At 39.5% G+C, this 26,396-nt stretch overlaps 1 protein-coding gene across 1 annotated transcript; it reads right to left on the bottom strand.

Annotated features, from left to right (window-relative positions):
* Positions 1-926: 926 nt before the first annotated feature.
* On the bottom strand, positions 927-2,319 carry LOC146976494 (succinate receptor 1-like). Its single transcript, XM_085794524.1, has 2 exons — positions 2,205-2,319; positions 927-1,988 (listed from the first exon to the last, which is right to left on the bottom strand). Exons 1-2 carry the CDS (start codon positions 2,205-2,207, stop codon positions 1,047-1,049), a joined length of 945 nt encoding a protein of 314 aa, XP_085650650.1. The 5' UTR covers positions 2,208-2,319; the 3' UTR covers positions 927-1,046.
* Between the last annotated feature and the right edge of the window lie 24,077 nt (positions 2,320-26,396).

Here is a 26,396-nt window from a genome sequence, read left to right as displayed (position 1 = left end):
TCCTGCTTATGTCAGTCTAAAAGGTCACAGTCTAAGGTGCTGCATAACTCAGCAAGCTTAGATCAGATAACTCCAGGAAAAACAAAAATAATAGAGATCAAATAAGGTATCTGTTTTCCTTGACTGATTTCCAAGATGGTAAATGTGTAAATAGTAACAAATATGCTTTTTTGAGTTGTAGATGTTTGACATGTTTCAAAACATAGATAAAGTTCTTAAACGGTTCTGAGAAATATACAAGTTCATCAAAAGTGTTGGTCAGTCCAGATGGGGATCCTTTGTATTTGAGAAATACCAGTACTGATAATGATCAAAAGGAAAAGTTCAGTCAACCAACCCTAATGTGAATGCAATGTCGTTGATATGGCATCCAGGCCCCTAACTTTCCATTGGTATTATGAGAAGAACCCAATTATAGTAATAGTAGTAATAGTTATAGTAAAAGTAATAATCATTATATTTTATTTAATTGACTAAAAAAAACAAAAAACAATGACAAAACAGGACACCTTCAGTTTCTTCCGATGACAATGTTAGTAACTGTGGATTTTCAGCAAATTCAAATAAAAACAGCAATACAATATGTGCAGGTACATTTAGATACTTAAAACAAAGCATTAGTATAAAACTAACAACAGGCTATGGCTTCTAGTTTACACTGTCAATAGGAAATGTAACTCTGCCTTAGTTCCTCTTCATGGTTGTCGTGTCATGTTTGTTTTTTAACACGCAAAATACATAATGGTGTGTTTTCACTACAATTAAATATCCACATCATTAATTGGCATGACCTATACAGCATGTTCTGCTAAGACCAACAATGTCATATGGTGTTAATAATACCAGATAATTTGACAATATCCAAAAGGACAACCATTCTATCATTATATCAGTGAATATATAGAACAATTAAACACAAGTTAAACAAGGAAAGCTTATCAACAAAACGTTTAACAAAGTACAATATGCAAAGACAGTACTGATTTACAGGTGTGGATATACTATGTTGATGGGTGTCTCTTGTGTAGGGATTATGTTGAATTTTTTCAGGTTGGTTGTCTTTGTTGCTCTGTCCGTCTGACCAGCTTTCTGAGCTTAGCTACCAATAGCTCTCTGAACTTGTCACCCATTAAGAAGTAGAAGACAGGGTTGATGACACTGTGCAGGAAAGCCAGTGGTCGGGTCAGGATGTACATGCCCTGTATGTACATTTTTGGACACTCTTCAAGTCCTTCCCAGGCATGTCGAGATGCTATTGAGACATTTCGCATCACATGATAGGGAGTGTAGAGAACCAGAAATATGGCTGCAGCTGATGCCACAACTCTGAGAGGCCGCTTGAATGATGTCCCGCGCTGCAGGGCCCTTTCTTGGACACGGAGGAGATGTGCAATTTGGTAGGAAAAACCACAAAGTGCAATCAGAGGAATAATGTAACCAGTTAAGGTTAGCCCCAGGCTGTAACCTAATAGATTAACATCACCTTTTAGGCTGGAGAAATCCTTGCAAAGACTTCCATTCTCCATGTCCTGAACCATCAGTGCTATCATTGGAGCAATTTCCACATTGACAGCTAGCCAGCTCAGCCCTGTCACAATCAGGGCTGTCTGTTGCTTCAACATGTAGTGGTCCCGTGTTGGATGTTTCACAAGCAGGAAGCGATCCATGGAAAGCCAAACCATAAAGAGGATGGAAGAGTAAAGATTGACATGCAGGATGTAGCGGTTGATAATGCAAGCAGAGGGACTGGTTTTTGAATCGGCGTTTGCATAAAGGTAGGTGAGGCGTGGCAGTGTACAGAGGAAAATAAGGTCAGATACTGCCAGGTTGAAGAGGTAAATATTCCAGCTCTGCCAGGTTGGCAAACACAATATGTAACCAATTACAACCAAAAGGTTGCCAGGGAAACCAATGCAGAACTCAATGGCATAAAATGGTGACAGATAGTACCTCTCCAGCATGTCAACTACCACTGTACAATTGAGGGCCTACATACAGAAAAGAGGAGAGGGGGAGAGGAGAGGAGACCGCAGAGGAGGAGAAGTTAGAGGAAAAGAGGGAAGAAGGGGAGAATAAATGGTTGAGTAATGATAAAAACAAAGTCCTATGATTTGGAGCCATCAGTAACACATGTGCCATAAAAATTGACGTTTGAGAGCTAACCACAATAATCACAACATTGATATTGTGTGTGTTATACTTACCATTGTGTAGACGGTCTAGTAGTTGCTGGTATCGTGAATGGAGAGTGAGACCGTGAACAGGTGCAGCCTCTTTCCGTACACGGCAAACAGTAAACACTAATGCTGTGGGTACTGGTGCCTCTACAAGGACATGGCTGGAAAAACCAACAACAATAGATTACAGCACTTTTACAAGCAGTTTGAGTGACATGGCATTTGCATATATGGTATGGGAACTAAACTGTATTACTGTAATATTCTTTGCAACTGCATATTTATGTTTTGTTTTGACCATAAAGTCCAGGAGTACAGATCAGCCCTCACACAAAATTACACACTGGATATGACTAGATACCATCTGTAATCATGGAAATTTCAGTGAGACAAGGGCCACAAATTAACTCAAATTATGTCTAAAAAACATTTAATTTATTTTTCAACTAAATTTAATTCTATCTATCTATCTATCTATCTATCTATCTATCTATCTATCTATCTATCTATCTATCTATCTATCTATCTATCTATTTATCTATCTATCTATCTATCTATCTATCTATCTATCTATCTATCTATCTATCTATCTATCTATCTATCTAATATAATATGAGGAAAGTGTTGATTTGGGCTCCGACTTACGTAACCTAGTCATGGACTTTCATCAATGTACTTCACTACCATCTTTCATGTGAACATTTTGATGCAAATACAGAATAGTAATTAGCTGACCATGCCTCACCTAAATTTACAGTTAAAAGCCATATACATTAAGGATGCAAATTTGAATGATAAATAAGAATAAGTGATTTATCAATCACTCTCTGAACTTTATTGTACTTACAGTTTTTGAAGAGCTGAAGAATGTGGCTAAAGCACACATGGAGTATTGTATCACTGACTATAGCGAGGCTAAACAACTAATTTGATAGTTTAAAACTTTAAACTTTTTTCTCAAGGCTACTTGTTCACCCCATGCAGTGTGTCTCTTTTTCCAATTCAAAAAAAGTCATCTCTGCTACATTTGAATTTTTAGTCTGATCACTTCTTAGAATTTTGTGTGTCTAGAATCTTATCTTCTTGTTCCTGTTTCCTATTAATTTCTGATGGTTCTGATGTGGTTTTGTTTCAGTCACACTTTTATTTCCTGTATTGGCATGACAGTTTCTGTAATTAATTTTTTTTTAATTTTGTAATTTACTGTTACAGTAAATGAAGTGTAGATAGCACAGTCCATCATGTCCTTCTCTTTTTCAATTTTGTCCTACTTTTAGATCATGTTTCATTGGCCCTACTGTGTTTGTTGTGCATCTGGTGTTGTGTTTATGTTGTCTGATGTTTCTGTGCTCTTTGTTGGCTGTATGATTTTTTTTGGCCTGGTGATAAATAGTTTCCCCATGCAGGATCAATAAAGCTTACCTTACCTTACCTTACCTTACCTTACCTTACCTTACCTTACCTTACCTTACCTTACCTTACCTTACCTTACCTTACCTAACCTAACCTAACCTAACAGTGCTTTCTAATGAACTAGCTGGTGTGACATTTTTGTGGTGCACAAAAAACCTACACTCTGTGGTCTTTAATCCAAAATATATAGTTAAATATGAAAAAGTATCTAAAAAACAATGTGCAATGCAGTAATTAAAGGTAGAGTCTGTCGGATTTTCCTAAAAAATAAAATATATGCAAAATAAATCCTGCTATATCATGATCTAAATGCTTCTACACTTGTCAGGTGGTGATTGTGTCCCTGTATTTTGATGTTGACTATACAGTACCAAAACATCAAAATACAAGCAACGGCGGGGGTGGGGGGGGGTGTGTGGGTGCCGAGTGTGTTTTCCGCGCAGGTGAAGTTGGGCGTGTGGCGCTGTGGACTGACATAAAAACTACCACCAAGATAGCAGTTGGCCCAAATAGAATGTTGTGTTTAAAAAGTTGTGTTTGGGCAATGGCAGCCATTAAAAAAATTATGTCTGAAATTGTCAGAAAGCTTTGAAATTCAGCATTGTGTAATTTACATTTAAAGATCATTATACAGTATGTTTCTTGTAACATAGTGATAGTAATAATCCTTACCTTTGGGAAACACCTGCTGAGATCCACCAGAAAGATTCCAAAGTAACTTACAGTTCTCATCAAGTTCAGTTGAAGTGTGTAAAGTACAGTGCTGTCAACATTATCAGTTGCTAAGTCAACAAACTTAGGTCAACAAACTGAGTAGTACAGTAGCACACACATTCTTAACAATGAGTAAGTAATGTGAATGTGTTCCAAAGTACTAAGTAAAAATTTCAGCAAAACTGGAGAAACATTTGGAATTGGGCTAGAATTATTGATGCGATGTTTATTCCTCACCTGGTGATGCTAATTATGCACCTTTTTAAACTGTAAGTCATCTAAAGATATGGTTGAGTTGTTTAAAGGTAAATTGAGCTGTGTTTTTAGACCTATGGGTGAAGGTCATGAGCTCCAGGTTTGATAAGATCCTGAGAAGTATTACAGTAAGAGGAGGGAACGTAACACAAATTGACTAAATGCACCACTTTGGGACTGGGACTGTAAGGGTGGGGTTGAACAAATTTTATGGTTATACAGACCCATGTGCTCATAGGCTCATATGAATTTGTTCATAACAAACATCTGGCTTTCTTAACCAATGCAATTACTCAACACTTGACAGTGTGGGACTAGATGTAGACCATCCTCATCCAAATCTGATCATCCTCTTGAACATTTTTGAGCAATTTGGCACCTTCAATTTTGTGTAAACTATTTAGATAATTTAAAATAGCTAAAGTGGTGGAGTTTAAAGTGAATTAAACTCCACCTGTTTGTAAATTGAAAGCTTTGATTATGTAAAAATGATGTCAAGTAGGACTAATTCATTCACCTTGCTTTGGAACATAGATAATAAACCAAAACCACAGTGCTGATTCTTAAATTATCAATCTGTTGCGTCAAGCACCTTTCCTGTGGTTGCACAACAGGCCCTGATCTTGACGATGTTGATTCTGAGAGGGAGCCCACAGTATATTTTGGCAACAAAGCTTACAATGTTGGCCAGCCTTTAGAAAGCACATGACCTACCGCTGAGGAACATGTGAGGCAAGGTTATTTTTTTCTTACCTTGGCCTGCAGTGAAAGTAAGCAAGGTATAACAGAATGGGTATGTCCTCAAAAAACCCTGCCTGGATTGACAGTGGTTTGTTTGGTTTCGGGACAATGGGATCAAGCGTAATCTTTCAGCATTCTTGCACTTTAGTAATGTTGGGCTTTGGCCAAAAGTGTGGGAGTGACCTCTGTCTGTGTAGCATGGAAAGTGGCTATTTTAGGTTGAAGTAATGTACAGTTAATACACATTTTAAAGGATGTGTGATAATCTGTGAATGAAAAAAATTGCTCCAGAATTTTCATTCAATTTTCACTATGAAAAGTGTTGCTCATTCTACAGTGACCAACACTTAGTGCTCTCTTGATTTTGTCTTCAATCATTTCATACAGCAGGATTTATGTTATGCAGGTACTGTGCCGGTCATCTGTGAAATGCTGTAAAAAGGATTATTAAAGACAAAGATGCAAAATGTTGCTTTTTTCTGTGAGTATCTAAGTGTTTAATGTAGTCCTGTATAATTTACTTAACTCTCAAATTACCTTGTTTACATTGTGATATACACTATGCAATTTGTATTTCCTATTTTATATAACAAGAGTGCCCTCTGGTGGCAGGCCACAGCAAGCAAAGTGTCAGAGTCTTCACTGCACCAAGTTTTGTTACAGTAAAAGGTTGTTGTTTCATACATGAACGTTTCCTTTGACCGATTGTTATCTTTGTGAGAGGAGTCATTTTTCAGTTTTAATGCACATCTTTAAAACCTTTTTTAAGAGTCCCAATTGACTGGTTTCTAGGGGTGTAACGGTATATGTATTCGTCCCGTGCCGTCACGGTACGGGGGTCACGGTTCGGTGCACACAGTCACACGACGAATACGTCTGAATGAATATTAAAAAAAAAAAAAAAAAAAAAAAAGTCGAGTCCTCACTCGAATCCAGGTGGCGGTAATGAGCCTCGAAGCTGCCTGCAGCCTTCATAGCAGACGAAGAAGAGAAGTGATGAGAGAGTGAAGTTAGAGGAGGAGAGCTGTCTGCTTCATTCATGTCACTGTGGCTTCTCAATGAAACAAACGGCGGCGGCGGCGGCGGCTCGCGACCATAACACATCCATGCTCGCGACTGGTCCACCGGACAAAGTCCGTCGGCGATGTTTCACGGATGCGCGGTGAGTCGCTAGAAACGCATCAAACACGTAGCGCATGTTCAACCCGATATGTCAATCACTGGTGCAAGTAAAAAGACAAGTTGTGTGCAACAACTTATCCCGCAGCTTTTAAGCCTCTTGACATGAACACAGACAGGTGAGGAGAAAAGGAGACCGCACACTATATATAATTAGACACATTTTGTCTGATGAAGGGCTGACGCCCGAAACGTGTGAGTGACATAGCTTTTAACTAGTGTGCGGTCTCCTTTTTTCCTTACCTGTTTCTTTCTTGGTGGTCCAGCACCTAGTCTTCAGTTTTTTGGGGGATGTGCGTGTAGCTGCCTAATATGTTTTATGAACACAGGCAGGACCAGAAACATCACCAAAGTAACTGCTAGTCTAATTTAACTGTGTAAACCAACATTGATGTCAGTTTATTGTTTTGTTTTTTTAATAATATTTTTTTAATAATAATAATAATTTAATAATTCGAATAATAGTTGCCAGTTGTCAAGTGCACGTTTTTTTTCCTCTAGAATTAATGAATGGCATTATAACACTCCTAATGCACTTGTTTTATTTTGTATTCTTTTTTCTTTTTACTTCTATAACACAAGACAGATTTTAGTTTTACATTCAATTAGTGTCTGTTGTACCGAAACCGTACCGAACCGTGACCCCTGAACCGAGGTACGTACCGAACCGTGACTTTTGTGTACCGTTACACCCCTACTGGTTTCTGAACGATATGTAGTTATACAGGGAAACTATTTTTTTTTTATGATTGTAGGTCAAATATGTTACATGAGCAGAAACACATGCACATTTAGCAAATTGAAAATGATCAAGACTGACTAAGAGTAAAGCAGCACTCAGCTCAGTATATACTATATACTGTATATTGGAGTTAGATGCAAAAAAGGTTTTAATACCATGTATTCCCGGTCAGCAAAGCCTGTTTTTCTTCTCACATTTTTCCCATGACCTCTCTGGGATATATTATGAGTCTGCTTAGTTTAGTTTAGTTTAGTTTAGTTTAATAAGTTTAGTATCAGGGACAATGTACAAAATAACATTAGTCTTGAAATGAGAAGAGATGCCTTGTACTGGATTTAGCTTACTAGCTACTTTCCATCTGTAGTCCCTGGTGAATAAGAACAGTAGAAAGGTAAGAATTATCAATTTACATAGCGTTCTATACATCCATACACATGTGCATAATACACCCTCTCACACATCACAAACACTCAAGACATATTTCATATCAGAAAGAAACATACAGTTATTAAAATACTTCACACTTTGCCAAGGTTAAAAATAATTTAGGCTCATGATTAATGCTGACATGAGTGGTTTCTTATAGGATCCATTGTTTGACTTCCTGGGAAAAAACATTTAAGTCTGTACAAAGTTTCAGATTAGTTGGAAGATTGTTCCATGATTTGACAGATTTAAAAGAAAAGGCAGATTGAGAAAAAATGGTAAATGGTCTGTATTTATATATAGCTCTTTACTATACCTGAAACGATACCCAAAGCGCTTTACAATACATCACATTCACCCAAGGCAGAGCTACGCTTAGGGATGTTACAATCTCCACTTGAGACAGATCTTAAAGCTCTGGTGGAATGATCAGAGCAGAGTTTAACAAAGGTTTTCAATGGGGGAGGGGCAGCATTATGAATTATTTTGTACACTAAACGAACATCAGAATACATCATTAAATTATCAAAGCTATAGCATTTTATATTTCTTAAGTATTTCACAGTGATGATACTGTCGTGACTTTCTGTCTAAAACTTTCAGAGCTTGTTTGTGTAGTGGCCAGCACATTGCCCCATGGTGCTGCATTTCTTCATATATCTATTTCTGATACTTCAGCAGATGGTTATAACAATGTTAACCAGAAACACCTCATCACCAGTTTCATATCTGGTGATTATGCGTGACAGTCCCACTAATAACAAACATCCACTCTGACACCTCTATGGAGACTGAGGCCCAGCAGCTAGAGAACTAGGCTGCAGCAAAAATGTGATACTGAATGGAGAGAAGTCCATGGAACTCATAATTTGTTTCTCCAGAAATCCACCACAACCCACTCCTTTGGCTTTAGAGGGTCAGGAAGCCCCAGTAGTCACCACCACCAAGTACCTGGGTTTTCACTTGGACTCAAACTACAGAAGAAGCTTCCACATGGCTCCACCTTCTATCTGCTAGGCATGGTCCACTGAACGCTGATCTGATCACCATCTACTGCTGTGGTCAGGCTCTCTCTGGAGCATTCACCTTGTGGGGTGCAACAAAAGCCAGGCTGCACTGCTGGAGAAAGTGCAAAAAAGGGCTCTCAGGATTATCTCCAGAGTCCAGGCTCCATCACCAGAAGAACTTGCTTCTCTCAGAGTACGAGAGAACAGGCAGCCATCCAGCTGGTCAAAGAAATGAGCCATGTGCAACATTCACTCCATGATCTGCTTCAACAGACTAGAGTGGACAACACACACAGATGGCTACAGGATGCCGACCACTTTTCACAGTTCTTCTGCAGAACAAACAGGCTGATAACTGGGACCTTGCCCACAGGCGTCAGGCTCTACAATGAACATTTTGTAGACACAAAGGATGGCGTCCCACCAGTGTGGGTGTGGCTTATCAGTAAAAACACAAACACAAAGATTTGTTTTCTCATTTTCGCTTTTTAACTAGTGTGTGTGTGTGTGTGTTAATGTGTGTTTTCTTAAGCCATCTTCATATCTTTATATGTAAATTATGCTTTTATTCAGTTGTTTTAAGCATGAATAAACTCAAACTCAAAATATCGGACCAGTTCAGATATTTTTTTTTTTGGTTTAATTTTTATACCTTTTAGTGCTGTGACAGTGGAAGTGACATTAGCCAGTCATGTACAAGACAAAACGCAAACTGTGGACAAGTTTGACAAAACAAAAGTACTTGTTAAAGATCTAATGACTCCTCAAATCTAACCTTCCCTGAGAATGGAGTTACCATAACACACAGCAACCTCTTGTCTACCTGTGTGTTTATGTATCTGTGTGAGAAGAAAAATGCACAGGCCCAAACAGACATTATGTTATACCAATGTCATCCAGCAGAGGACAGTATTAGCCCAACTCTCTGACAGAAGGTTAAAACTCCAGTGGCGCCCTGTCTTGCGTTTGTGGAAAATTACATCGGTGGAATCATGTAGTAATAACTAAAGATGTGAATAATAAAAAAATAGATGTAATAAAATACATTTTAATAATGTATGAAAATTATGAATCAATCAAATGGATTAAAGAGGGACAATACATGTGAGCAAGTCTTGATTGTTAAATAAAGCTGCAAGAGAGGAGACAGAAAGTGTGGATCTGTGCCAATCAGTATGTCACAGTGCCCTCATACAGTAGCTTCTCTCTCTGTGTGTGTGTGTGTGTGTGTGTGTGTGTGTGTGTGTGTGTGTGTGTGTGTGTGTGTGTGTGTGTGTGTGTGTGAAATGAGGAAATGAAAAGGTGATGGACTGAATCTGTTACTTTTGCTCGTGCTCATTCTTCCATCTCCTGAGATGAGCAATTTGTCCCAAATACACACATACACACACACAACCACGGCAAAGTGAACAACACTTGTTGACATAATAATTCTAACTTTAACTTTACCTTTATCCTCAAACAGCTCTTTGAAATTGTGTAGACTGGTCAGAATGTCCTCACAATGTAGCAATGTCCTCATTACAGTGGTTTTGAGCCCAACTCTCCACACAAAAATAGAAGGACACAGAGAGAGAGAGAGAGAGAGAGAAATTAAACACTAAAGATCAATTCTGCTTATAAAATAAGTATACATTATTTAGCCCGACAACAGTGCATGTATGTATTTTAAGATGAAGCGAGAGGTGGATGTGTGTGTATTTAATGCAGGCCCATTGTGAGTGTGTGTCCCCATTAGCCCCTGTAGCTTACACTGTCCCAGTTCTGGAAGGTGACACACTTAGAGCTTTATCACCACAACTCTGCACTAATTATCAACATGCTTCACATTTGACAGTGAGTTAATTGGATCAAAACCTGATGTAGAACGTGGACCTGTGAGGGTCGGGGTATCGCATGAGATCGGGGCAGAGAAAGCCAGAGATGTGATGGGAGGCAGAGCTTCTTTAAACACATGTTTGTTGAGCTGCATCCAAAAGTTGTCTTCTCGCTCTGTGCTCTCTGCATGACCCCTCTCCTCTGCTCCTCTGAGTCCTTACCTCCGTCTTTGTAGAATTTTCCCCCTCTCATACTTTCCTACCTTCCCCATCATCATTTCGATCCTGTCTCTCAATCTCTTCCAGTCCTGTCTCCCTTTATTTTCTTCTTAACGTGAAATTCCAACATCTTCTCATAGTCTGGAGTCAGAGGGGGTTTCAATAATTCACCCAGTGTTTGTCTGAGCAGCAGCATGCTCAGGCAAGGGTGAGACTGAGGGCTTCACCTCCTTTTATCCAATTCCTTTTTGTGGTCACAGGCAGGATTGATTATGCAAACTGGTTAAAAATGTCCTCAAAAGCTCCCAAACAGTCCTTGTTTTCATGTTCCTATTGTGTGTGGTCATTCTGACTCCGTGAAATATGATCATTAGCTGTGAAAATACACAGCTGGACTATTGCGTTTTGGCCAATTTACAGTTTCACTTCAGTGAAAGAACCAGTTAGGCTGATGCAGTTTTAACTGTGTCAGAGATACTGTCAAATTAATTCCCCCCTTCCTCTTCCTCCTGACTGCGGCAGAAAGAAAATAAAACTCCACACTAACAAAGAAAGTAATTGCCAGACTTTGGCATGAAGCAGCTTTTTTCTTTTTCTTTTTTCTTTTTTTGGGGGGGGGGTATTTCTTCACTGGAAATGCAGGAGACCTTATAAACCTATAAAACTTTCATTCAGGTGTATTATTATTATTATTATTATTATAAATCACAGCATCTCAGATTATCTGCAACACAATTATTAGGAAAAGAACAACTACGCTTTGCCTCCTTCACATTACAGTATCACTATATTACTGACCTTCCTGTGTTTGTCTACACTCTGTCATGTGCGCAGCATGTTAGATCTGCAGGTCTTTGCACTTAGACATGTTGGAAAGTTTTCAGGAGGAAAACCATCTACTTTGGAGTTGTGATGAAGACTGACAAGGTGATAAAGCCGAGCCATGTCGGGGCATTCATTTTGACAGTTCATCAATTAAATAGCCAGCACGCCTCCCCCCTCCCCTACAGTGTCTCATACCCCTACGTTGTACTATGTGTAGTCTAACAGGACGTCTGGGACCCTCTCAGCTTAGACCTTGTTCCTGCTGCAGTTCTCTCTGTACTATTTTCCCCTCCTCTGGATCTATTTCATTTCCAGTCACGGCAGCTCCAGAGGCTTGTTTTACACACGCTGGTGGTGTATGCTGTGTCAGGCTTTCTCAGCGTTATTGATATGATTGCCTCTGCTGTCCACTGGGATGTATAAATTCAAAACCACCGTCAGGTCAGCTAACTGTCAGCTAATCGCTACGCTAGTCACAGGACACGTTTGCGGGACTAAGGCTTTCTGGCCTCAGCAGGGGCTAATACCAAACCTTGCCATGTTTTCACTTCACAAATCTGTGTTTGCCAGCTCTCAGGGTCAGTCAAGCACAGCTAATGTCACGCCGTGGTTATATCCAGATAGTTTACATTTGTATTTGTAGCTCATACAAAATCTCTCCTTTATAATTCTGCCTTTGTGTATTTGGCCCAAAGCAAATTTTAAGATAATGCTCGGTTAGTGAATGCATACATTTTCCAAAATGAAAGTCCAAAATGCAGCAGCTGTCTGCTTTTGATTTTCCTAACTAGTAGCTTGGGTAAGCCTGTGTGGATTTTTCACTGGCTATGACAACGCATTAAACTGGCAGCTGCTGTGACACAGGGTACGCTCCGAACAGCAACATCTGTGTGCGATTTGCCTGTTGCGTCCTTGTCAGACTGAGTTCACGTGAATCACTATCATTCATTTCAGCAGGTGGCATTGGTTTTCTGTAGAGAAATTGTTTTCTAAATGTGCACACACACACACACGTACAGAACACACACCTCAGGGCCTTTTCAAAGTCTTCTCTTGTTTCATTACCGGCATCACCAGGTTTTACAGATGTGAACATTACCGCACCGCACAGAAAATAATGGCCCTCCTGTTCTGTGTCTTGACTTGATGACATCATACTGCTGCTGTTGGGGAACGTGGGAGCTGTGAAACAGGTTATATTATGTAAAACACATTGTAATGGTTTAGCAGAGTTAGTGAGTGTCTTGTAAGCCTCTGTGGTGATTGTAAAAATACTCATACATTAGTCTTATCAGCAGGGGGGGGAAGTACCATTTATTTCACAGATTTCTAGGTACTCTAACAGCATGTCAGCGCTCTTGTCATTCAATTTCTGTGAGGTCTGAGTCGGCAGCTTTGTCAGCTGACAGTCAAGTGAGGGCTGACGACAGAAAATTTCCCTTTGCAACCCTGACATCAGCCGTTCTTCACTCCCTTTCAGCTTAAACTCAATTCCACCTCCCCCCCCACCCCCCTTGTCAAGGTTCTTCCTATCCCATCATTGTAATTCTCTTGACTTGTCTCAGTTTTGCTCCCTCACTTCTCACTATAATATCACACACAAAGAAACACAGCTAGAGAGGATTTTCTCTTTGTCAGTTACAGCGTGTGGACCAATGGCTTGTCATATCCACAGCCTCCTAATTGGTGTCACACGGTGTCAGGGGACCGGGAAATCTCATAGCACTACGGAGGACATCACTGAAATCTGTCTCCACACTTAACAAAAGAGAGCTTGTGATAGGCGCTCGGAGGAAAACAATACGCTGCGCGCAGTGACATAATCTGGATGTATTTCACTGCGGATTTGTCAGGATATAAACTGCGATTATGAACTATGTCTAACCTCTGACTGCTCCAAATCGAAATATCTCTCTGTGTCAAAGGTGGAGAATGATGAATATTCTCTGTGGGGTCTTTGACTTCCTGACTTGTATGTGTTGGCACCAAATGACGGGACACGCTCTGCCAGCCATTGTCAAAGTGGTCAACAGTTCCCCTAAATAACACACCCTCAGGAATTTGTCTCAGTCTGCTTGGTTTTAAGAAAATAAAGAGAGGAAATACGGGGAAACCATGTTTGGTGTTCACAAGACTAGAGAAGAGAACTGCTAACATTCTAAACATTTGTGCCTTATCCCTGTTTATTTGGATCCATAACATAGATTAAAAAAAAAAAATGTTCTTAATGTTCTGTCATGCACCTGATGCTTTACAAAATACTGCTCCTCTTCCTTTTTTCCATCTTTGTCTTTTCTCATTGGTCAGTAGCTCTTCCTTCATCCCCCCCTACTACTCCCTGTCTGCTGATTATGAGTGGCATTATACTAATGTCTCAACTTTGTGCTCTGCTGCACACAGACAAGGAAAAAAAACCAAGAAAAACCCTGAATGAGGGAAGCAGTCTCTCCCATATTCAGCCTCTGTCCTGCTCCCTCTCTCATTGCCTCTCTCAGCAGGTAGACGGGGCAGAGGTCTTGGCCCTGTGACATCACAGCTCTTTTCTTGTCTCATGGTGGCTCGGATTTCAGCACCACAGATTAGATTAGGCTCATATTGGCTGTCTGACTCACTGTCCTTGAGTTTTGTTGAGCTGTGAAGGGGAGGCTGCATGGGTGTGTCAAGGAGGGGTAGATCTTCATTGGATTTTTGCTCAGATGGAGATAAATCTAAAACAAACCTGCAGAGATACTCTATTCGCCACCCTTTCTGCAGTTTCCCTTTTACTTTGTAATTCAGAGCACTGCCTTGTCTTTCATAAAAGTCTCACCTACTTAATGCCTATGCTTTAATTTATCATATTTCCACATTTTTAGCTGCATTTTCTTTTAGCAGTATGGCTGTATGAATGGTAATGTCAGCCAGTCTAGCACATGGTCCAAACTGAAATATCTCAACTGACTGGATGGATTGCCATGAAATGTCCCCCTCAGGATAAACTGTAATAACTGAGGTTATTCCACAACTTTTCATTTCACACCATCATCAGGTCAAAATATGAATTTGGTTTATGACCACATAACAGGGAACCTATGACACTCCCACCAGCCTCAGCTTTTGTCCCTAGTGGAAATAGGCAAATGTTACTGTTCCTGAGATGCTAAACTGGTGATGGTGAATAAGTTACATTAAATGATCTGCTTGACATCAATATGCTAGCATTGCTAACCTTGCCTCTTTTACAAAACAGTGATTCTTGAAATTCTCTCACTCCCTCAACCTTTCAAGTCAAGCCAAGTCAAGTCAATTTTATTTATATAGAGCCAATTCACAACACAAGTTACCTCGTGGCACTTTACAAACAGAGAAGGTCCAGACCCCATCTTCATAACAGTATTTACAGTCAGTGACCCAACACATCCCACCAAGAACAAATGCAAAGCAACAATGATAGGAAAAACCTCCTCTTAAAGGCAGAAACCTCAAGCAGAACCAAACACAGGTGGGCGTCGGTATACCTACACTGGATATGTTAGAGGGAGAGAGAGAGACAGGCAGAGGTACAACAGACAAATAAGGCACTGTAGAGATTTGCAGCAGGTAATAGACAGGAATACTATTCCTTTCATATCTTCAGTCAAATTAACTTTTTTTTAATACCAACATCCTGTTGCCACCACCATGATACTACACTTCATCTTTGCCACTGAATTAACCCCTATGACCCATATTCCATATATACCTGTGTAGATCAGAGCTCACATGTCCTGAAGCATATTTCTATTTAAAACTTAAAAGCTTTAAATATCAGCAGAGTTGCTAGGACTTTTTTCCGATAATACAAAGTCATTCTCATTGAAACATTTTTGGAGTTTATCTGTGTTATTGGCCCTTAGTGACTGAGACATTGAGAATTTGGATAAGGTATATGATCTTTTACACACACACACACACACACACACACACACACACACACACACACACACACACACACACACACACACACACACACACACACACACACACATCTGGCTTGGATATGCGAGTATAAAAATCTGCTCAGGAACCACAGTGATGTGTGAAACAGATGTGCTACTGATAGGTAGCAGGACACAAAGAGGATGAGTGCATAGTGCAGTGAAGATGAGAATGGGTAGAAATGGTGCATATGTGCAAGAGGGGCTTTGATCCAGTTCTAATGAGAGCTTCCCAGATTTCATGAGCTGCATTCTTATGGAGAGTGTAAAACTCTCCTCAATGGGCAAACCGCCCGAGAGTTCTCTTTATGGATACCATTCTCCTCTTTTATTCCCATTCCTCCTGTTTTCTTTCTTTTCTCCATTTTTCCAATCACTGTTTTTGGCAGGGTTCCAACACCTAAGCCTTTTCACTGGCCTAGACTCCACAAACAGTTTTACAGCATTCCTGAGAACAAATCATGTCTCCTCCTCACCTTTGTGTACACACTACACCTTGCCCCTCAAAATCTCCGATACCCTTTACAAAGACCTCCCAGAAACATCCCTGCCCTCGTGTTGCTTCATTCCTGTTCTGTATTTAACCACAAGCCCCACAGATTGCAGCCTTACCTCCTGCCCCGGTTATATTTCTTTATCTGCTCTGTGTAAACACTGCGTACACATACAAGTGTGCACACGGTCAGCCCCATTCTGTGTTTATACGAGCGAGGATGGAGGCATGCCGGTGGTTTAAGCACTGTAAACACGTCTTAAACGGATGTCTGCTGCACAGTGTGGGTGATGTCATCCTGTGTGCTGCCTGAGCCAAGTTCAGCATTCTGCACATGCAAGCCGGCGAAGAGGGTCGTCGCACACAGGAAAACATATGACCAAAAAAAGGCAATCCAGCATTGGCTGTGGCATCGGTAGTTTGGAGCAAACATCATTAAGCTAAGAACTGTGACTAGCAGAGCAAAGAATTGAGTTAGCTCAGACAGTCAGCTTTCATCTACACTCATTAGGTTACAGCTCATTCTTAGGCCTGACACACAACTGCCTCTTTTTTTTTTTTTTAGCCTTCCTTTCCCCTTGATGCCTTTGTAGCTTCCTCCTTGCCTCCATGTGTGTACATTGTTTTCTATGTCTGCCTCTCAAACAAGGAAAAAAGGAAAACACAATATTGACTCTGCATAGTAGAATGATTACTTATAAGCTGATGCTGTGGCAGGCTGCAGTCTGTTTTCAAGTCAGTGACTCACTGTGAGCAATGGGTAACGGCTAGATGGAGTCTAGAAGCAGAGTGGTTGGCAAGCTGGCTAACAGGGGCTGGGAGGAAACAAGACAAGTCCTCTTCTGGTAATACTGGTAGTACTCTGCCTTAGAAGGATGTGGTTTTTTGTTGTTTTTTTGCTCATGCTTTATTTATTGAATGTTTTCATCATATACACAATTGAAGATAAGGCAATTGAGGGAGAACTATTCCAAAGTTAAAATGAAACAATTCACAGAGTATTGCAGTAACATTACAGTAACAGTTCCCTCACCTGCTACTTCCACAGAGAATGGAGATAGTTACAACATATTATATTACCCTTCAATAAACAGATAAACGAGCAGCAGAAATTCAAAAACAGCAACAGAGAAAAAAACAAAACAAAACAAAAATAAGCAGACCACAGAAAAATAACAGCAAAAGGGGGGTGGGGAGTCTCACATAATTAAGTCAAGGCAGCAGAAAGGGAGACTCCAGAGCAGATAGATAAGGAAATTCACATTCATATGCCACAAAGTGATGTACAGTAATCATTACAGTCAGGTGGTTGTAAGTCAAGGCTTTGCGCATATACGTAAAAGAAATGGCTGCCATTTCATTACATTTCGATACAGAGTCTCTCATTGAGTGTCAGACCTTTTCCTGATTTGAAAACATTAATACATCCACAATGAATGCAAGGGTAGGTGTTGTGATTTCCAGTGTCTCAAAAAAAAAGAAAAGCAACAAAATCTGCTTTGGGTTTTGATAATTTAATGGAGTGTGGTGAGACACTGAATAGGGCTGAGAGTTGACATGGCTCCAGTGTTATTTGTAATACATCAGAAAGAGTAGAAAATATAGAGACCCAGTATGCATGCAGGGATGGACATGTCCAAAACATATCAACAAGGGTACCACAATCTTGTCGACATTTATCACACATGAGTCAATGTTGGAATAAATACGGGGCTGCAGGGGCTTTGTCCATAAATGAAGCTTGCATTAAATAACCCCATCTCTGGCACATACTGTACAGAGGATGAGGATGAAGTCTAGGAGGTTGTGTTTTTTTTTTCCTCAAATCTTTTCTGTTTGTGGCTGTGCAGAACATACAACATGCTTATAACAGCACAGACATACATTATAGAACATGCACACACTCAAACACATGTACATAAATTGCCTTTACATAAGCAAACAACCAACGCCTGTCAGCCTGTCCGCTCTGTCTGTAAATGAATAATTCAGGAACAATGCAGCAAACTCCAAACACACCAGAACGCTGCTGTGAATTCTAATCTGAAACATTATGTTACAGTTTTTCTCATTTGCTTTGGCTCATTTCTCGAATCAGTGTTGACATTCTCAAGGCTGTAGGTGCATTTGTCAAAACAGCTTATATGGTGCCTGCACAACACGGTAGCTCACCTGCAAAAGGTCATAACTCACACAGAACATTTAAGTCATTCTTCAAAACAAAGTTTTTGTCCTGTGTAAAACATCGGTGATGGTCTGAATGTTTAGAGGGTTTTGCTGTATGGAAGCAGACCTTGGAAATTTTCCTTATAAATTTCACATTTCAATCGTGTCCCATTTTTTCCATTAACACTGAATGTTTACCAAACAAGAATGCTATTTTGTTTCGTTTTTTTTATCTTTTATTTTTTCTCTCTGGTTTGTTACTTCTCTTTTAATGACATGTACTATTGACTGAAATAAACAAACAAAAACAACATAACCAAACGCTGCTATGAAACTGAACAAAATTCAAAAGTAACAAAAGGTCACAAAAACTAATGTTCAACTTAAATCTGTAACATTGTAAAGCTTCCTCACATCTGATACTTTCCTGTGCAATGCAACATGGGAAAACTCTTCCTGCATATCACAACCCATCCCTTGCAATGTTCTGCTGTGATGGTGTCACAGTGTTGCATTTCATTGCAGTATGCAGAGACATTTGGTCTTGAGATCATTGATCTACATCTTCCACCTATGAGCAGACACTAATTCATTCAGTAAGTCTCAGAAATGGAGAATATGGTGGAAGGAACACCGTCAACATCCAACATAGTCTAACATAATTAGAATGTTTGCAGAGGGAATATATCCTATACCCTCTTGTGGCTTGGTGGCCTGTAACATTTTAGCCATGTCTCCTGCCTTTGGCTGGACTGACACCAGACTCACATAGAAACACATTGGAGCAAATCATACACTTACATATAATCAACATTGTTCTGTGTTCTCCTCTGTAATGCCAAGTGCGTACAGGTCAAGGAAAACTCACAATATTCCAGTCCAAGAGCTACTTTACCTGTAGTGCAGGGCCTTCACTTTGTCACAGTTTCTCTCTCATGGTCATCTCATGTCTTTTCAGCAGTCTGAGATGCTTACAGAGCATATTTACCACCCTGTCGAACATCCATTAGTGTAAAAACTCTGCCACAATTGTTTGTGTGTTTTCTGCCACCAGCACAAGGTAGTCAACTGGTCTGTCACATTGGAATTCATAAGTAGATGATAATACTGCAATGTATTTCTTACAGAATTTAAGGAATGCACTGATTTATATTCCGACTTTTATTGACTTAAAGGGACAACGAGGAGTTTCTATTCAGTTATAAAAAAGTCTCACATTAATGTGGATGAATCTCCGCTACCCACACTTGTTAATGGCTCCATTTTCGATAAATATATCGTTCTGTCTCTATCGTTATTTTGTTATTATTAGTGGTGGCGTAAATGCTGGGCGAGCCGACCAGCGTTTCCTTTCGTGGCGAGTCATGAGAATAACGCAGCTGAATCGCCGTTTATGGTCAGAACTACGACGGTATGTGAACCTCTTTGAACCTCTGACTTTGATTATTGATGAATGAAAACATGAGTCTGTCTTGCGCCAGTCAAAGAATTTTACGGTGCGCGCGGAGGCTCATAAATGTAGTGTGAAAACGCTTCGCTTTTCCAAAACTCCTCGTTGTCCCTTTAAAGGTAGGGTTGGAGATCCTGGAAAAACGGTTAGTGCAGGCCACATTTGAAAATACTTGCTCAGCGTTTGGTTCACATCAAGGTGAAGTTGCGAAGGTGTCGTGCTCGTGGTGCGACCCAATGTAATCCCAATGTAATCCCAATGTGAGTGACGCTGCTGTCCGTGATACTGTTGCGTGTCTCTGTGCTTACTTTCCTCCAGCTTTTGCTAGTGGTTCATTCATGTGAAAAAAAACACCTAACATCAAGCTTAGAGCTACATTGCCACCTACCAGACTGAAATGTGTGGTACATTGTATCACTGGCATTGTCTTTTTCATCGATGTTACAGTGAAGACTCTGATCGCGCACGCCATTAGTACGATAGAGCGGTACGCGCAGAGGAGAGAGGGAGGGAGAAGGTCCGGCAGCTTACTTGACTGACACATCACGATCCAACTGACTTTAACGTAGCGTTCCCAATGATTGGTTGCTGTTTTTACAGGATGGTCCGTCCCACAGGTGACTGACTTTTTTCATTTTTGTGAAAGAGCATTTAATTAATTGGTTGCAATTGGAGTGTGAAGAGGATTTCAAACAATTTTTAAAAAAGTGCTGCAGAATAGGATCTCAAACACTATCTTTAAAGGGGAACTATGCAAGATTTTTGACCTTAATTAAACAGCTTCAGAGATCAGCACCTCTGACCTGTTGTCCCAGATCTCATCTTGCAAAAACATGGACGGCTTTATGGCACCATGACACAAACGCACCCAGTAATCCGTAATCTCTTGTTAACGTTACCCACCTCGGTAGACATCGCCCCGTGAATTGCCTTCTTGCCAGCTTTGGTGAAAACAAATGCACATGGACGGGAGGAGGGTTTGCTGTGAATTTCTACGTAAAAATATGCACTTGGAAATTCTAGGGGGAGCTCCATAGAGAGAAAAGCAACCAAAACAGAGAAAAAGTTACCAGACATTAAAGGGATAGTTCAACATTTTGGCAAACTGGCCCATTGCCATAATCCTTATAGTCATAGCAGTAGGTTTGTTACCTTTATTTGTCGGTGTAAGCTATTTTTAGAACGTGGTGAGCCGATTAGAGCTATGCTACGGAGGCTCATGGGATTCAGCTCCTTCATATTCAGAAATAATTTTTTAGTGTTGCCAAGCTCCATTAATGTTGCTTGGAAAAATCCATACTCATTTGTATTAAAAATAGTAACTTCCCATTTATTAGTGACGCTCAACTTTTCCCTGACAGGCAATTTACTGATTTATCAGACGAGACGGTACAAAAAAATCGACATTACAGTAACAATATTCTTATATGCCTGGCAGATTTGACAGTTGGAAGGATTATTGTGTAGGCTATGTGATGACTAGTTTAGGAGACAGAGAAGTGATCTGTTGTTAACAAGTGCACAGTTGGTTGGTGTTTTGTGTATGTTTTAAAGATAGTTATAGCCCTCATTTTATGTTGCTGTTTGGTCCTCTAAACCTTCTTTAATATGTTTTTTTTAGTCATCTTTTATAATTTGTACTGTCTCACATAAAGAAAACAGAAGAAGCAGCACACAGTGAAGATACTTATACAACATCAGCCGACAAATGGAAAAGCCCCATTTAAATATCAGTAAAGGTCTGTCTAAAAAAATATACTGTATATGTCTATACATTACATTTTAATACTAATACCTGAATAAATCATGCTAAATGACTCATGATGTGGTAGTAATTAGGTAAAGCATAAGAAATCAATACAACACTTTTGAACTTTAATCAGTGAAGCCTGACTAATTGACTTTCTTAGAAATGATTAATTATCTTTTAGGTAAACAAGACAGAGTCTTAAAGGCAGTCTTGCTCATCTGTGAGGCTGTAATTTGTAGCGCAAGTTCATCATATTGATGTGTATAACGTTTACAATGGTCAGTATCAGTTTAGTGTGTTAGAATGCAAACATTTGCTAATTAACACAAAGCAGGGAATTGTCCTTAACCTTTCAGGTATTTAGCTACAAACAAATGTTTTGGACAATTAAAACATTAAACTTCATGACACTGACAATGTCAAGTGACTGTGCAAGTCATTTAGCTTAGCTTCTAGCTTTTGAGATATTTTAGTGGTGATTCATAACTGTATCTCAGTATCTCTATGACAATACCGATAAAGTATTACGCCTGGTCCCTTTTATTCAATCTTTGTTTTAATTTACTTTAATCAGTAATGAGCTGAGTAACATGCATGGATTTCCTGAGGCAGTATGGGTAGCGTAGTCCCTCAGAGTGTCTTTCTCAGTGTAGGTCTGAGCTCTGTGCTCCCTGTCGGGGTACTAAGGGGATTGGATATGCTCTGCTAATGCTATTAGTGCTGCAGCTGGGGATTACTGTCTCAAAAGGAAAGGGGAAAAGGGCGTGAAAGTGAAAAATCATTGCGTCAGGGAGTATGTGTGTGACAGATATTTGCATGGTGTACATGTATTTGAGAAAAAAAAGAGAGATTAAAAAGGGATATTAATGCAAACTATTGCACACCAACAAAAATACTAAGTCGCTGGCTCTACATGTAAAGTATTGTGTGGGGCTGTTACAGTACTCCTGGGATTTGACTTAATTAGGCTATTAAACTGGCTAGCGCCTCTTAGAGACGGACGTATTTTTAGCTAAAGGAGAGATAGATGTCATGATAATTATTGTTTCACAAGGGCCAAAGTTTAAATTGATACAGAAGCAGAGGGTTGATCTGTTTGACCCATCTTGTGACAGAATAGCCCATTAAAGAATCATGTGGCATGTGGACAACACAAAATTAAAGGAAAAAAAAAAAAGAAAGAGAAAAAAAAGTGCTGACAACATTGTTTCCAGAACAAATAAGACATGTTCACATTTCTTCTTGTCAGTGTAAGGGATATTACTGAGCTGCAAGGAGATCTTTGTATTGGATAGCAGACGTAGTGTACAGCATGTACAATGCTTGAGATCAATACAGAAGGAAAATGAGAGTCATCCTCATCTAAAATAAGCTACATTGTCCACCACTCAGAATACCTCCCTCCCTCCCTGACATCAGGCAATTTCAGAAGGTCAGCATCTTGTTTTCTTGCAGGAGCGATATAGTATCTTTCTCAGAAGGCTAAGGTAAAGGTAGCCTTGTATGTCACCACCATAAAAACAAATGGAAGACAAGCAGAGGATCATGATGTACTGTATATACTATAGTGCTGTATATGAGTGGACATACAGTAGGCTGCTCTGCCTATCAGGGCTTCCTCACAGCTAGACTTCTTGATCTGCTCTGTGAATTGTGCATCTCTAACCAGCTGCTGATGAAGAGTCTGTGTCCTAAGGGAAAGATATTCTGACTTGAATTAGACTTTGAATTATAAATAAGAAACAAGAAATAAAAAAAATGAAGAAGTATTCTAAATCATTAAATACCATGCACTTCGTTTGGTGAATAAGATATCCTAATGAATATGTAGTGTGTGTGTTGAGGATTAAACATTCACTGCTGGCAATATTATTTCATGCAGCATTTGTTTTTCCAATCAAACAGAAAATCTGGATTTCATATAGCCTGGGGAGCTGCCGCAGGTGATTTCTTAAAAAAAAAAAAGAAAAGTAACAGTCAGATTGCTGAAGTGAAAACTGTTGAGTCATTTACAATATACTTGAAATCTCTCAACATCTTATCATCATCTGGACTTTACATTCAACCCTGTTATCACAAACCATGATGTTTATGTATCCCCCGACAATTTTGTTAATGTATCTCAAATCAACTATGAACATCCACACGAGCAAGGAACAGTTGTATGCTGCGATAATTGCCCATAAGTTTTAAAAAGTATCTTTTAGACCTCAGTAAAACCAGTAATGAAACCAGTGTTCTGTTTTTCCCCTGTTATCCTTCAGCCCTTGTGTCTCTGTCTCAGCATCTGTTCTCTTTCTCAGCACACTCTCCAATATTCATTATCTCCTTGTATCTTTTCCCTCCGTCTCACACATTTACACATCTCTCTGCTAGTTGTGATGAGTCTGGAGATGGTCCTTATGAATATTTACCAACAGTAAGGGCAATCTTCAGAGATTTGTTCACTCTCACCCCGATTCATGTGTATGCATGTGTATGTCTGTAGACCTCAGACTGCATGTGTATATTATTTCTCAGTTTCCCATTCTATCTCTAGTCAGGGCCATGCATTTGAATCAAACCTCAGAGTAACCTATGTTATGAGAGATGTCAGCACCTCTCCCTGACCTGCTGCACATCATAATGGAGGCGGCTTTAGAGTTCTCTGATTTTCACAGGTTTTTGAAAGGGAAATTCATTTTGGCATCATATTCCTCATGCCTGCATTTGATGTACAGTACAAGCTCTTTTCTCTGCATTGATATGCAATTGACTGTATCTTCAACGCTTCAGTGTAGAGCATGTTGCATTGGCTTAGTTGTGATCATGAAATATATGTTGCATTCTGCACCCAACAACAAAACACAACCACAGACAGCTGCTACATTGCACCATTTTGTCTGAGTGGCGTTAACAAGGATTTTTTTTCCTATTTTTCTATCCAACACTTTTCAACAATTCACATTATTGTACCAACAATGCAGTGGCATTCATCTGTGGAACGCAGTCAGGGGCAGCGGTGCTGAACTGGTTGTCAAGCTGACAGCCAGAGGACGATCTAACTCAGTAAGCAGATTTGATTGAATGCCTTTTAATTAGAACAAATTGGGCTTATGTATAATGGATACTGAATACTTAACTTTCCAGTTGTATATTTCATACATTGCTTTTACGCGGACTTCTCAACATCTCAGTTTATGACATATCATTTCTTTAAAAAAAATTTAAAATAAAATGACTGAGCTGAACATGTTTCATTTATTTATGATGATATCCTGCTCTTGTTTTTAATGCATTTTAATTAAGTTTTTGTTGCCAAATCAGTGCAATATAATTGTCAGCCTTGGCATTTCCAGGTGATAGCTAATTTAGAATACACTACATGAGTCCTTTAGTTTTGTAATGATGAAATGTTACACCTAGCTTTATGTCAAGGTATATCTTGGATGTGTTGTTTGTATGAGTTTTTACTGAGCTGCTGAGTTGGTGTGAATATTCTGACTCTTGCCAGACTCTTGAGATTTGTTGCCTCTTGCTTCTGTGACTTCTCTGGTCATCACAAAGGCTGCCCTCGGAATTTAATTGGCGCTGTGTGGTGAATGCTTTTCAGCTTATTCTCAACTTTAAATTTAAGTCTGACAAAACTTTTTGACAATCATCTCTTAATAAATGAATAAACCTCATCAGTACATTAGGACATGCTGATCACCAGGCTCCTCTTTTAGCAGGTTTTTGCATTTCTTTTGTTTTTGTTTGAGATTAAGAAAGATTTGTTTTTTGATGTTGTCTCACTGGCCAGGTACAGGTGGTAGTGTTGTGTTAAGAGAAAAGAATGATGCTTTATTTTGTTGGGCATGACTAAGCCCTATATTGTTGGTGCCCCCCCCCCAAAAAAAAAAAACAAAAAAAAAAACATTGAACCCCTCACCCATCTGCACTCCATCTCATAGACACAGATCAGGGAAGATGTATTTAAAAATAAATGGGTAAATATTTTTTTGCTGTCAAATGCACTATTTGAAACTTGACACCAGCAGCTGGAACTCAAGCCTTTCATACTGCAGTTGTGATTACACCCAGGAACACTCTGTTTAAATTGTGGCTTGAAATGCAGCGCTGTTTAGATGCTCAGTGGTACTGAGCCTTTAGAGATGTTTCTGCCTCAAGCAATTCTAGATAATAGGACAATAGTTAAATGAAAAGCTTTGAAACTTTCTCAGATATCTACTGTATCTGCATATGTAAGATCATGAACAGAAAACCAGTGGTTTTCACAGCACAAATGAATTCCTTTGTTCAAACCTTTCTTTGTTGTGCATACAATATGATACAGAAGCTTAAAGATCATATGAGTGATACCGCCTATATACTGTAAGCTCACAACTGCTCCATGCAAACTTCGATAGATTGTAGAAGCTACACAAAGAAAAAACCTACCTTACTTTATTATATACAGCAAGAGGTGGAAGTCGAAGGACAATTTCTATCCTTCAACCACTGCAACAGTAAATGCAATGACCACTTATCTTTCACAGATTAAATTACAGGTGCGATGCAAATATTTCAAACAGCTACTTTCCAGATGTGTCTCTCCATCCAATGATGGCTGATTTGATCAGAACAAATGCATTAAGCAAACAATCTAAAACTGTCTTTTGTGTGTGGACCTCCTCATGACTGTGGATGTGGTCTGGGAAATAGTCATATGCTGGTTTATCCAGATACATACCGTGCCAAAAGTTCAAACTTGATGAACTCTGACCCAAGTTGCACTGACCTCTGCAAGCTCAGCCAGTATAGCTGGAGGGTGCTGGCTACTGGTGGTGCTGAGAATAAACATGGAGGATAAAATAACAAGGAACAGCATTGAAAGTTTTTCATATAATATCAAGCCATCACTATTTAAATCACACAAAACTAATTATTTACTGAGAGAAATACAAACTCAAAACTAAAATAAAAGTCTCTGTTGTGAGGTAACTATACTGTTGGCAGTGTTCGTATTTTAGTCCGTGTGCCTTTGAAATTGAAACCCGCTAATCACAGTGGATTATGATACATAGAAAAGCCAAAAATGAAATTAT

Source organism: Trachurus japonicus, chromosome 13, assembly GCF_045865225.1.
Source record: "Trachurus japonicus isolate A0001 chromosome 13, Traja_1.0".
Lineage (NCBI taxonomy): Eukaryota > Metazoa > Chordata > Actinopteri > Carangiformes > Carangidae > Trachurus > Trachurus japonicus.
Note: the sequence above shows the minus strand (reverse complement) of the source record. Positions and strands in the feature narration are given on the sequence as shown.